The following is a 14,338-nucleotide window of genomic DNA, read 5'->3' on the forward strand; positions in this document are numbered from 1 at the left end:
AAGGGGGAGAACCAATTTCTTCCACTTTAGAGAACTTGTTGGGGAGAGACTGTTTGTGACAATGAACTGTTGAAGGGGTGGAGCTTCAGGGCTGAACCTCCCCCAATTCTGCTCTTCTCCTCCCCTTCCTTCTCTAGGCCCTCCCTCACACTCCCTGTCCTACTTCTACCTGAAACTCTCAGAGCCCAGTCAGGGGCTGCACCAGTTCTTCATTAAGGTCCACCTGGATGACCATCCCATCATCCGCTTTGACAGCCTTACATGGAAGATGGAGCCTCTGGTGCCCTGGATGGAGGAGGCAGGGAAGGAGAAGTTTCTGATCCCTGAGTGGATCTTCAGGGCTGACATGGAGACGTTATCAGAACTGGATCAGGAGGCTGGAGGTGAGCAGAACCAGGGACATCAATGCCTGCTGGAAAGGAAACCAATTCTCTCCCACCCAGAAATTCTTCATGGCCGGACCTCAAACAGGGTTAGCTGAAGTAAGAGACATTTCCTCTTGTCTGATAAAGAGGAGAAAGAGAAACTGGGTTTCTCTCCCCAGGGGGGAAGAGAAGGTAACTCTATTTATTCTCTAAGGAGAGGAATCCTGCACCCTTTTCATTCATCTCCACCTCCTCCGGGTCTCTTTTAGGGCTTCGTACCTGGCAGGTGAATTTGGGCTGTGAGCTCAGGGAAGACGGGAGCAAAGGAGGGTTTTTGTGCTATGGCTACGATGGGATGGACTTCATCAGCTTCGACAAGGAGACTCTCAGATGGATGACAGCTCAGCCCCTGGCCCAGAAGGTCAAGGAGGAGTGGGAGGAGGATCCAAGATGGTCCCAGGAAAGTAAAGTCTTTCTGGAGGAGATCTGCATTGCCTGGCTGCAGAGATACCTGTCCTACAAGAAGACGACTCTGGAGAAGATAGGTGAGTGGCAAAAAGGGGGCTCCACTGATCATGTTTCTATTGGCTCCCTCTCCCCCATTTTATCTCTGTCCTACATGGCCAATCCACCCTCTGCAGAAAAGGGTCAGGAGGTATCTCACATCCTATTACGGAAGGAAAATAACCTTCAATGCCCCCCCAAAAAAGACAAAGAAACTGAGCAGGAAAATAAGATCTAGTCCTATTGAAGTGACGTTCACTCCAATGTTCCCATCTTTGTGGGTCTCACAGCTTCAGAGGAGGAGAGGGAAGAGAGGGAGAGGAGGGCCAAAGGAGGACTTGATATTTAAATCATCTTGCCAGAAACTCTAGAAATTCTGGGAACTCTGGTCTTGTTGCTGTTTCTGCAGAGCCCCCAGTGGGGAAGGTGACCCATAAAGTGGAGGATGAGAGGCTGGAGGTCCTCACCTGCCAGGCCTTTGGCTTCTACCCCAAGGAGATCCAGGCCACCTGGACCAGGGATGGAGAGGCCTGCAAGTACGAGACCCTCCTTAAGAACGTGGCCCCCAACTCAGACGGGACCTATTATGTCCAGCTCAGCATTGAGATCGACCCCAAGGAGAGGGACCATTTTCGGTGTCACCTGGAGCACGAGGGCTTGCAGGAGCCCCTGGACTTGGCTTTCAAGGAGGAAAGAGGTGAGAGGCTGAGAGGGTAGAAGTAGATTTTAGAGAAATGTTTGAAAATCTGTGGTGGGGGTGGGGTAGATTTCTTCTGCAACATCTCATGTTTTGAGATGGAGAGCAGGAAAGGTCCTGCATTTAGCAATGGGAGAGAAGTGGTTTCTGTCAGAAGAGTTGGAAATGGTAATTTAATAGCAACAGTATGAAGATATGTGAGATGTTTGGTTGTGGCTCCTCCTTCTGCCCTTCAAGGCCATTCCCTCCTCCCTCTGCAGCCTTGGAGGGGAGGGGCTTCCTTCAGGTGGGGGCACTTCCTAGAGGCCAAGGAACGTTGGGAAAGGCTTCCACTCTTCAGCATCTCCACTTTGGGGAACTCAGCATCTCTCTAATCAGAGCCCTCTTTCTCCTTCTTTAGGTGCAATGCGGCGGATTCCCGTGGTGGGAATTGTTCCAGGCATAATTGTTATAGGCGTAATCCTGGGAGTTTGGATTCTCTTCCTGAACTGTAAGTGAAACAGGCACATCCACTGACACTCACCCCTGGGTCCTTCTGGGTTCACTGAGTTGGGGTGGATGGGCAAGAGCTTCTCTGAGAGTTGCAGTCAGGGCCCCCACGAGACCCTTCCCCACAAACAGCATTTTGAACAGGAATTGGAAAGGAAGAAGAAACTACGCAGCCGTTTTTTCAACCCTTGTAAGCCTCAAAATGTTCCACATTCCTCACATCTGGGAGGAAGCCTCTTTGGCCTCAATGGACAGAGGAGCAAATATCAGGAGTCCTCTAAATCAGTGATAACCAACTGGTGGGCCACAGCCAACTGGTGGACCAGGAGAAAATTTTGGTGGTCTGCAGAGAAATGTCACCCCAGAGCATCCCTCAAAGCAATTAATCCAGGCTGCATGGGAACACAAGGCTGTGCCACCCACATGGCCCACGGGAACCTTCCCCACCCACTGACTTCGTACCTGGCAAACTTGCCTGCTAAGTTGCTATTTTTCCTTTTTTTCCCCTGACCATCATCCGTTCTGCTTTGCCAGGAGATTTAAATTAGCTAGAAAGCCTTCTAACTAATCTTAAGATCTTTGGCTCTGCTTTTAAGCAGAGCTGAACCTTCCTTAGGACTGAAGCTTCTATTATTCAGTGCAGACTCAGGTAGTCAATGGCAGAAACACAGATCTCTAAATGAATCTGTGATTCTGTGAGCAATTCAATCTGCCTGCCTACTTTGCCTGATTTGGGGTAAAAGTTGCTCTTTTTAAATAAAAAATTCAATATTTACAAAAATATTTATAATATTTACATACAAGCGATGGCCAGCCAGTTGCATGACCACCAAGCCACACCCACAAATTAGGCCATGCCCACAGAACTGGTTAAGAAATTTGAATCCCACCCCTGCCTCTGTGTGATTGTGTGGGGGTGGGGGGTAGAGAGAGAGGTTAGATCAGAGTTCTCTCTCTCTTTCTCTTTCTCAAGCAAGGAGAGTTTCAACTTGGTTATTCCTCAGTATCCCCCAGGAGTGCTCCATTTCATTGTCATAACCTGCTGGGAGCACTAAGGCCTGTTTTTCAAGACACTGGGTTATAATCCGGCCACTTGGACCATCTGGGCCTTCTGGAGGCCTTCAGCTTGAGTCCTTCTCTATCCCAGGCAGGAGCTGCTCCCCCAAAATTAACTAGCTGTCCCCTCTTTTTGCAATCTCTCAGACCAGCGGAGGAGGCTCAGGAAAAAATTCCTTCGCCAAGTGACAACTTGGCCTGATCAAGTTTCTCAAGAAAAGGTTCCTTCTCCAGCTATCTATGACACAGAAGATGAGACTCAGTCACAGCCAATGCTCCAGCCTACAGGGAGCTCAGAGGTGAGCCAGACACTTGCTGAACTCTTAAATAGAGGCAAAACTTCGCAGTTGGAAAATCCATGGAGGAAAAGACGGTGGGGCTTGTGGGGTGGGGGAATCCTCCCCCTAGTCCAAGTCTTTCCAAGGTAGCCATGGAGAGATCATGGGGTTCCTCTGGGGCTCAGCCCCTCCTGGTTGGGATCTTCTGATCTGATGCTCTGCAGGGAGGATCCAGGCCAGCTCAGTCTCTCCAGCCCATCAGCTCTGAGGGATGAACATGGGTCAGGGAAGGGGCCAGGAGGACTGGAGGGGAGGGAGAGACAACGAATGAGGGGCTAGGAAAACATCCTCTCCTACACTCCCCATTACACATCAGGGCCTTGACTTCCTGTTTTCTCCCTCTGCAGCACGAGGCAACCACCCGTGGGGGGCAGAGGCCTGAGGGAGCTCCCAATGACACCGTTTCAACGTTGCCCAATGAAAAATGGAAGCATTTATTATTGCTGTGGCCGCTGATGCTGCCGGCCGATGATGTTGCTGTTTCTGCCGCCATTAATTATGATGGTGGCTATTATGATGATCACTATGGTTATTATTCTAATTATTATTACCGTGATTTTTATTAATTTTTTTTGTAAAATTTTTTATAGTTTTTTTTATTTTTTAATAACAAGATAAACATAAACATACCACAAAAAACATAAAAATATCCTCCTTCTTCATGAATTTACATACAGTGCATCGATTGGTTTACCACTTTTTTTTTGTGCATCCATTTCCTAGTCACTAGTATAATTATATTACATAATAGCTCATATTATCAATCAATAATTGTATAACCTAATATCATCACTAAAAAAAACATTTATCTATAATTTTGTTAATTCATATTTTAACGAGATAACTATAGTTTACTTAATTTATTTTGCAATAAATCATAAGATCATACCAAATCTATCTTGATAATGTTTTATAAAGATAATATCAGGAAAAAAAATTTTTTTATGCTAAATCTGAATATTCTATCATTATGTTTTATTATCTAACCATTGATAAAAAAGATCCCAAACTTCATAAAATTGTTTATCTTCTTGTTCTCTGATTTCAAATGTCAATTTACTCACTTCAGCACAATCCAATATTTTCTTAATAGTTTCTTCTTCTGATGGAGTTTTCTCACTCTTCCAGTTCTTAGCAAATACAATCCTAGCCACTGTTAATATATTTACAATCAAATACTTCAAATTTTTATTATATATATCAGGTAAGATTCCCAATAAAAAAATCTCTGGTTTCAAGTCTATATGTGTCTTTGTCATTTTTTCCAACCATATGCGAATTTTAGTCCAATATTTTTTAGCGTCCTCACAAGTCCACCACATATGGTAGTATGAGCCAGGTATCTGATGACATTTCCAGCACTTTTCAGATTTGTTCTTAAACATTCTTGCAATTCTTATTGGGGGAAAATGCCACCTGTAAAACATCTTATACAAGTTTTCTTTATAAGCTGTTGACATTGTCATTTTATAATTTTGAGACCACAATTTTTCCCATTTCTCCAAATCAATCCCATATCCAAAATTTTCCCCCCAAACAATCATCGTTTCTTTAACTTGTTCCTCCTCTAATAAAATTTCCAACAAATAAGTGTATAATTTTTTAATCACTTTTTCATCAGTACCTGTCAAGATCCTGTCTAGATCAGTCAATTTATCATAAAATCCCTCCGCTTTAGAATCTATAAGATACCTTGAATGTATTTGCGCATATGAAAACCAATTCATCTTTATGCCTTGTTCTTCTAGTTTTTGCATTGTTTTAAGTTCACTCTTTTCATCCAATATTTCCCCATATCTAACTGTTTGTTCCTTCTCATATATTATAGAATAAGAAAAAGCTTCAATAGTTGATAACCAGACTGGGATTTTCAAATAACATTTTCTCTTAATTTTCTCCCAATTCAACCATAAAGACTCCCTTATATAATGCCTTCTAAAATAGCCCTGCAATTTAGTTCCCTTATACCACGGGAAAGCATGCCATCCCAGTAATAAATCATGCCCCTCTAGTGTCAACAATCTAGTCTTTCTTAATGTTATCCAATCCTTAACCCACATTAAATTTGCAGCTTGGTAATACAACTCCCAATTCGGAAGGCCAAAACCTCCTCTAATTCTAGCATCTTGCAGAAGTTTTAATTTTATTCTGGCTTTCTTACCTTGCCATATAAACTTCAACACAATTTTATTTAATTCTTCAAAGTAATCTTTACCAAGCCTGATTGGTATGGTTTGGAATAAATATAAAATTCTGGGTAAAATATTCATCTTGATTGTTGAAATTCTACCTATCAATGACAATTGTAGATTTTCCCATTTTTTCAAATCAGATGCTATCTGTTGTTTAAGTTTAATATAGTTATTCTCTTTCAATGTAGTACATCTTGATGTCAAATATATCCCCAAATATTTAACCTTATTTGTAACTTGAATTTTCAATAAATCTGCCAGTTCATCTCTTTGTTTTAATAACATATTCTTTGTCAAGATCTTTGTTTTATCTTTGTTTATTTTCAAGCCGGCCATCTCACCATAAATCTCTATCTTTTCTAGTAGCTTTAAAGCTGTTCCTAGAGGATCTTCCAAAATAAAAACCAAATCATCCGCAAAGGCTTGCAATTTAAATTCCTCCTTCTTAATTTTCATTCCTTTTATATTTGGATCCTCTCTAATGTTTCTATTCAACACTTCCAAAGTCAATACAAATAACAAAGGTGATAACGGGCAACCTTGTCTTGTGCCTTTTCTTATATTAATAGAATCTGTAAAATCTCCCTCTATCATCACTCTTGCTATTTGTTTGTCATATATGGCTTCTATTGCTTGAATAAATTTTCTAGCAAAGCCCATCTGTTCCAATAACAAAAACATGAATCTCCAATTCACATTATCAAATGCTTTTTGGGCATCTAAAAATACCAAAGCCATTTGTTTTTCAGGGTGTGCCTGGTAATATTCCAAAGTGTCCAGAATTACCCTCATATTATCCCTAATTTGTCTCCTTGGCAGGAATCCATTCTGGTCAGGATGAATAAAGTTATTTAGGTATCTTTTGAGCCTTTCTGCCAGGATGGAAGCAAAGATTTTGTAATCTGCGTTCAGTAAAGAAATAGGTCTATAGTTCTTAATTTGTGATGGATCGGCCCCTTCTTTTGGAATAAGTGTGATATAAGCTTCTGACCATGTTTTGGGTATTTTCTTATTTAACATGGCTTCATTCATAACATAACAATGGAGTGCTCAACGATTCTTGTAATGTTTTATAAAATTCTGCTGGGAGCCCATCTAGGCCTGGTGCTTTTCCATTATTCTGCCTATTAAATGCTTCCATTAGTTCCATCATTGTTATGGTACTTTCTAACATTTTTTCAGTCTCTTCAGATATCTTGGGTAGGTTAGCGTTTTGTAGATAAAGCTTAATTCTTTCCTCATCAAAATCCTCCTGTTTATATAATTGTCCATAAAAGTCTTGGATAATTGTCTTTTTCTCCTTATTACCATAACACATTTGGCCTTGATCATCTATTAACTGTACTATTTTCCTAGATTCTTTCTCCTTTCTCAATTTGTATGCTAGCCATCTACCTGGTTTATTTGCATCTTCAAAATAGTTCTGTTTAGCACTTCTAATTTTTTGTGCCAATTCTTCTTTCTCCGCCTGACCCATCTTATGTTTAATTATATCCATTTTGAATTTAATATCTTCTTTTAATAGCTGAGTTCAATCCATTTATATTCATAGAAATCAATTTTTTTTCCTCCATGGTTATGTTTTAAATTTAGGTCTAACAGTTCTTGTAGATTTTACTTCACGTTGTTCTTTGGTCTCCATCTGTCCACCTACCGCACCTTCTTCTTTCCCCATTCTCATCTGGTCTTCTTGAGGCTCAATTGAAATGGTCTCTTTTTCTGTCTCTATTTCTCTTCTTCCAAAAAATTCATTGTGGAATATTTCTGCTTTCTCAATTGAGTCGATTCTGTGTCTCTGTTCTTGCCATATAAACATTAATCCTTCTGGGATCAACCATCTATAATTCACGTCTTTTTCCAATAATTTTTTGGTCAAAAATTGATATTCTCTTCTCATCTCTCTCACTCTTCTGGGCACTTGTTTTAAAACCATAATCTCTTTACCTTTATATTTCAACCCCTTATCTCTTGTGACTTGTAATATTTGTGTTTTAATAGTCTTTTTAGTAAATCTGACATGGATCTCCCTTGGTAGCTTATTCCTCATCGCATATCTTGGGAAAACACGATATATCTCATCTACTCCGTCCATCATCTTTTCCTCTGTTATCTCCAAAGCTCCAGCCAGAATTTCTATCATTACAGCCACCAAATCTTGTCCTTTTTGTTCCTCAATATTTTGAAATCTGAGATAGAATTCTGACCTATCCATCTCCCACTTCAACATCCCAGTTATATCTTGTTGCACTGTTGTTAATTTGCTAACAATATTTCCAATTGTCTCATCTCTTTGTTTATCTTTCTCCTCAATTTTTTGGAGTCTCTCCTCCTGTTTCGCCATCATTTGTTGGAAATTTTCAATTTTTTCATCAGTCTTTGCAATTCTTTGTTCAATACTCTCTGTTCTTTGGTCAATACTTGTTTTGAGTTCTTGTACTCCTTGTATAATCGTCGCTAGATCCATTTGTACTTTATCTTGCTTCGCCATTATTAATAGTCGTCCTCCAGTTGATGGAGAAGCAGGAGCAGAAGTTGAACTGCCAGAAGGTAAAGGAAAACATCCTCTCCTACACTCCCCATTACAAATCAGGGACTTGACTTCCTCCCTTTTCTCCCTCTGCAGCACGAAGCAACCACCCGTGGTGAACAGAGGCCTGAGGGAGCTCCCAATGACACCGTTTCAACGTTGCCCAATGAAAAACGGAAGCATTTATTATTGCTGTGGCCGCTGATGCTGCTGGCCGATGATGTTGCTTTTTCTGCCGCCATTAATTATGATGGTGGTTATTATGATTATTATGATGATCATTATGGTTATTATTCTAATTATTATTACCGTGATTTTTATTAATTTTTTTTTGTAAATTTTGAGTTTTCACAAAGAGAAAAAAAAATGCAAATAAAACACCTTGTTTGAAAGTTGCGTAATCCCGGGTTACATTTCTTCATACAGACACAAATTCAGGTCCATGCTCATTTTTATATTCTATTCCATATCTTATTACTATTTTACATTTTCTGCATAGCTTCTCCTCTCTTTTAATTTTCTCAATTTTATTTTAATTATCTCATCTCAATTCAAATCATTGTATTTATATTTTTTGTCTGTCCTGTTTCAATTATCTATTATCTTTTCTCATTAAACAAAATTTCTTCTGTAGTTACTGATTGGAGTATGACACCTTTATATCTTTTCCCTAAAGTTGTAACATTAAATATAATACATGACTTCCATTCGGATTCTGCTTGGTACATTATTAAAATACACACTGTATTCTTTAAAAAAGAAAAAAATTATAAATGTATATAATTAAAACAACATTCCATTCCAATTCAATTCTATCATTAATATTAATATTCATTAAAGTCTTAACATCTTTAACATTACTTTTCAATTAAATATCATACTTCTATGGGAACAATTATAAGCTTTCCATAGTTAATTCCCTCCCCTCTTCACTTATATTTTATAAAACATTAACTAATTAAAATGTTCCCGTTCCTTCCTAATTCAATTTTCTCATTTATTTTATTTCACTTATTTTATTTACAAACATTTCACTAAATTACACTAACTATTTTATCCCTCATTTTAATCATACATTGTTTCCAATTTTCTAAAGTTATTTCTATTACTGATATAACAATACAATCTTATGTACCTTTACAGAATCCCTTTTTTAGTTAGATTTTCACCCATTATCTCTAAATAGGTCCTGTTTCTCTATATCTTGCTCCAGTCCTTTGTAACTTCTTTTCCTTTCCTTCTTCCATCTCTTCTTCTCTCTCCCCTTTTTACCCTCTTGTCTCTCTACCTCTATTTCTCTCTTCTGTATTCCCCTTTTCTGTTGCTTTCCAGTATTATATTTACTTTTCAAATTATTTTTCTTTTCTTTGGTTGTTTTTTTAAGTCTTAAATTCTCCATTCTCTTCCCCCCCCCCCTTTCCCTTTTCTTCCCCACATAAAATTGCTTGTTCATTAAAGATGGCTTCTTCTTTGTCCTAGTCTTCTTGTTTTGCAGTCGTATCTTGTTTCTCATAGTTCCAAATCTCCATTTCTAAGAATTGAAAAACGAAGCCAAAAGAACCCTTCCCTTCTAGTGCATCTTCTTTGTACTTTTTAAGTTCCATTTTCAATTCATCCAGAAGTGGTGCCATTGTATAAATTTTTAAACAACCACCCGATTGATTTTAGTCATTCAAATATAATAACCAAGAATCCAAAGATCACCAAATAATACAAATACACACAAGCTGTTTCTTTTCTGCTCTTTTCTTTTCACTTTCTCTTCCTGGGGTTACTATTTAGTTGCAAAGTTTCAGTTAAAATGTATCTTTTAGAAGTCTTGTTGAAGTTTTACTGTAGATTCTTTCTAATTCCAGGCAGTCTCCTCCCTCTTCCAGATCCTGCTTTTATTCTTTTTCTCTCCCTTCCTGCTTATGAAAAAGAAAAATTTTAACCTCCAGAAATCTTTATTATCCCTTTGGCATTTTGTTTTATTTTCAGCTTAATTGCCTATTGATGTCAAAGTGGATTTTTTCCAATTTCTTATTTAAGTCTCTTAGTTGTCAGTATAGGGAAGGAGAGAGAAGGAAAAAAAACCCAAATCTTTCCCTTTTCACTTTCCTTCGCTGCTTCCGACTCTTCTTTGGGAGCGATGTTATTTTATTTAAATTCCAGGGTACCTTAGTTGTTGCTTTTACAATTTAACCTGGTCAGCCAAAACTTTCACTTCTTATCTTCCTCCTGCACATTCTTTTCTGGTCAAGTTCTTCTTTGAGGTGGCCATTTCTGACCACCGCTGCAACCACCTTCAGGAAAGGGAATAATGGCCAGCTGAGGAGGAGAGATGCGGCTCTCCTCAACCCTGCTGGTGGTCTCCCCCCTCATCACCACCTCTACAGGGTGACTTAGCACCCAAAACAGCTGGCTCGGGGCGCTCTAGTGACGAGCCCAGACAGAAACCGTGCACGATCAAGGATTTCTGTCTGTCACCGAAGCCCTTCAAACCGGAAGTCCAATACTTCACAAATTTTAAGGATTATTCAAAGGAGAAAATCCCTTCATTTTCAAACCCACTTTATAAACCCAGAATCCAAAACCACAAAACTACATTAAAGCTTTCTTTCAATTATATATATCTCACACCAATAAAAATCCAATTAACTACAATTAACTCATTAAATTTAAATCTCTCCCTCCAGTTTATACTCATGGAAGGAGATCTTTTTTTCTTTAAAAATATTAATTATTCATATTTTTAAATTTGATTTCAATATCTTACAAACTTTGGGAGTTATTCAATTATATACTGTAAAAAGAAAACAAACATTTACAAAGCCATTTTATAAACACAATGCTACATTAAAACTTTCTTTCAATACATATGTCAGACTTGTAAAGATCCATCCTAATTCCGATTAACTCATTGAATTTAAGTCACTCCATCCAGCTTATCCTTACATAATAAAATAATTTTCTTCTCAGGAATGTCATTCAAGTCCCATGTCCTCAACAAATTCTTGTTAACATTAAAAAAAAACCCAAAATTTTTCTATTAAAAACCTGAAGTTCTTCCACATAAAATAAAGTTTTTGTCAGGGTTCCAAGTAACATACCTGTAGCAAACAAAAATCTGAGGCAGGTAGATTCCTCAAAGAATAAGTTTTATTGAGTATGTCATCTTGGCACAGGCTGGTGAAAACCGACTCTGAATATTCCCACAGTTTTCACTTAACAAAAAGCAAAAGTTTGCCACTTTCCCAAAACAACCAGTCACATGGTCCAATCAGGATACAGTCCAGTTGCTAGGTGACATCAGTCCCCTTCTTCCGAAAACCTGCAGAAATGTCCTTGGTTGCCAAGGGAAAATATTTTGTTTTGACTATATCATCCCAATGATCTATTCCCCCTTCCCTGTCCCTCTTCTCTGGTGTGTCAACACTGAAGTCTGAAAATGGCCTCAGTCAGGCCAGCTTTAGGATTGGCAGTTTTCTTCTTCTCCGAGATGTCTATCAGATCTCTTTTCTCAACTTTGTTAGTATCCATGAAGAAAAAGTCCCAAATGTTATTGGAAGCCCTGAGCTTGGTTGTTTTTTTTGTAGATATTCCATTACCCAAAACAGTGCTAGTAGGAAGCACGGTTCTGTAGGAAGGCCTAGCAGAACATAATCATGAACACGAGCTAGGAGTCAGAAGACATGATGAAAACTCTTTAATGTCACGACATGTGGACAAACTTGATCATAATTTCAACTGGGAAACTGTGACCATTCAAGACCAAACTCCAGAAGTGCTAGAGAATTTCTGGAAGGTTGGCACTCTGTCAAATTAGCCATCAATAGATACATGAAGATAAACAACATGTATGTCCCATGCAAAAGAGGCAATCAACAAGTCAAAAAGGGGAACAAAAAGATTAAACCCCCTCCCCACCTGCAATCAACACCCAGACAAGTGTAGATTTAACACCAAGATGAACAGTAGACTAACAAGCAGAAAGTAAACAATAATCCAATCAAGGAACTGCCAAAGAAGCCAATAGTAAACAGCCCAAACAAGGAACTCCAACAGTGACAAGCAAGCCACTACAAAACAGAACAGAACAGAACAGAATAGAATAACTGTGATGACCTGGGGCATGGCACAAAGGCAGTACAGTCACATAAGTAAGGAGATCCCTTTAATACCTCCAACTTTGCCCCCAATGTCCAGGTTACCTTAAGCTGGAGAAAAAACCCTCTCCCAAGAACAGTCTTTACGTGGAGGAAAATCAATCCAAAAACGAAGTACATACAAACTGTAAATAAAAATCCAGACAAACCACGCTGCAGCAGTTAACTTGACAGGGCAGGAGAAGGAATTCCAGACTTGAAAGGCCAGCAAAACACACATAGTTGGGAAGACGCCAGGAACCCAGATAAGCCTTGACAATAACAGATAACTCACAATTTGCTTCCAACAAGTTGCTGTATGCAATCTCCCTTTTTAAACACTGTGTTCCCAGCTGCAGCTAATGAAGGGAATCAGGGCCCTTTCCTCCCCCATAAGCCACGCAATTCACATTGCTCCCTTCTCCGTTCCTGCGTGCCCTAGGATGAAGAGGGCGTGGGCCTGGGTCTTCCTCCAAATTCCCTCTGCCTTGCTCTATCTCTCCCCTGCTCTGCCCAGTCGGACTTTGCCCTTCCCCAGTTTCTTCCACAGCCAACGGAGCCACACTCCCACTCCCTGTAAGCTGCTCGGCCTCCCCCTCTGAATCAGATTCTGACAGGGGCATGACAATAACTTTATTGTCCCTTTGAATGTACACTAACTGGCATACATTAAAAATGAGCTTTTGTTTCATACAGCTCTTAAAGGACCACCACTTCCAATATAGCACACCTCCAAACATGACAAGATAAATAGATAAGTAAATACAAAATTATGTATATACCCACATATATTATAAGACACAAAAAAACAACACAGTCTAGTTCGGATGTATACATATTTATGGCAAGAAAAGCGAATCTTGTGAGTTTGCCAGATGGATGGCATAGAGAACAAAGCTGTTCCAGAATCTGGTAGTCCTGCTAGAAATACTTTGAAACCTCCTCCTAGAGGGGAGCAACAGAAACAGATTGCGAAATGAGTATGCGGGGTCTCTAACAATGCTTCGAGCTCTAAACACATAGCACTTAGAAGTAGTATCCTCAATAACAGGAAGTGAGCTTCCTATGATTCCTAGCTTCCTTCTCAGCTATCCTAACCACTCTCTGTATGGACTTTCTATCTGAGGCACTGAGCCACCAAACCAAACAGTGGTGCAGTTTGTTAAAATCCTCTCAATCATGCCTCTGTAAAAAGTGACCAGGACAGAAGGAAAAAGATGTGCTCCCTTCATCCAACACAGGAAATGAAGGTGCTGGTTTGTACCCTTCACTAAGAATGATGTCTGGAAAGACCAGACATCAATATAAATTTGTAAATTTATATTTGTAAATTTATATTTTGTAAGTTTAATTTTACGAAGCTTCTTCTCTGGTAATACTGATTTGCAAACTAGGGCATTCAAAACCTATGCTAGACCACTATTTGAATTCAGCTCTGCTGTCTGGAATCCGCACTGTATATATCAGACATAAATACAATTGAGTGAGTCCAGAAGTATTTTACCAGAAGAGTACTACATTCCTCTGTTCGCAACAGAATACCCTACACCACCAGACTTGAGATTCTAGGCGTAGACAACCTTGAACTATGCCGGCTAAGATTGGACTTAAGCATAATATATAAAATCATATGTTACAACATCTTACCAGTTAATGAATATTTCAACTTTATCCACAACAAGAGCACACAACAGATATAAACTTAATGTAAACCACTCCAGACTTGATTGCAGGAAGTATGATTTCAGCAACAGAGTGGTCAAATGTCTGGAACTCACTACCTGATTCTGTTGTCACCTGCTCAAACCCCCACTCCTTTACCCTCAAACTACCCTCTATTCCTAAGAGGTCTGTAAGGGGCATGTAACACTGTGCAGCATCACGCCTCCCGCGCCTGTCCTATTGGGCCCGTTTATTCATACCTATTTCTTATATTTAAGCTTATGTTCATTCTTATTTCTATTGTATTGTAAGCTTTTGACAGAGATAAATAAATAAGTAAATATAATATAAATTGTCAATGTAAGTTGATAGTAAACCCCA

The 14,338-nt window shown here is 39.2% G+C and overlaps 1 protein-coding gene across 1 annotated transcript in view; it reads left to right on the forward strand.

Moving 5' to 3' along the window:
* LOC113451615 (uncharacterized) overlaps positions 1-4,690 on the forward strand; it is a 46,294-nt gene extending 41,604 nt beyond the window's left edge. Inside the window, exons 5-10 of the mRNA XM_087923131.1 lie at positions 138-383; positions 635-910; positions 1,279-1,566; positions 1,967-2,056; positions 3,259-3,410; positions 3,797-4,690. Coding sequence (XP_087779257.1) covers positions 138-383; positions 635-910; positions 1,279-1,566; positions 1,967-2,056; positions 3,259-3,410; positions 3,797-4,015 — 1,271 coding nt within the window. The 3' untranslated portion in view covers positions 4,016-4,690. The remainder of the gene's footprint in view (positions 1-137; positions 384-634; positions 911-1,278; positions 1,567-1,966; positions 2,057-3,258; positions 3,411-3,796) is intronic.
* Positions 4,691-14,338: the final 9,648 nt, after the last annotated feature.

Source organism: Pseudonaja textilis, chromosome 2, assembly GCF_049901715.1.
Source record: "Pseudonaja textilis isolate UNSWEBS1 chromosome 2, rPseTex1.2, whole genome shotgun sequence".
NCBI lineage: Eukaryota > Metazoa > Chordata > Lepidosauria > Squamata > Elapidae > Pseudonaja > Pseudonaja textilis.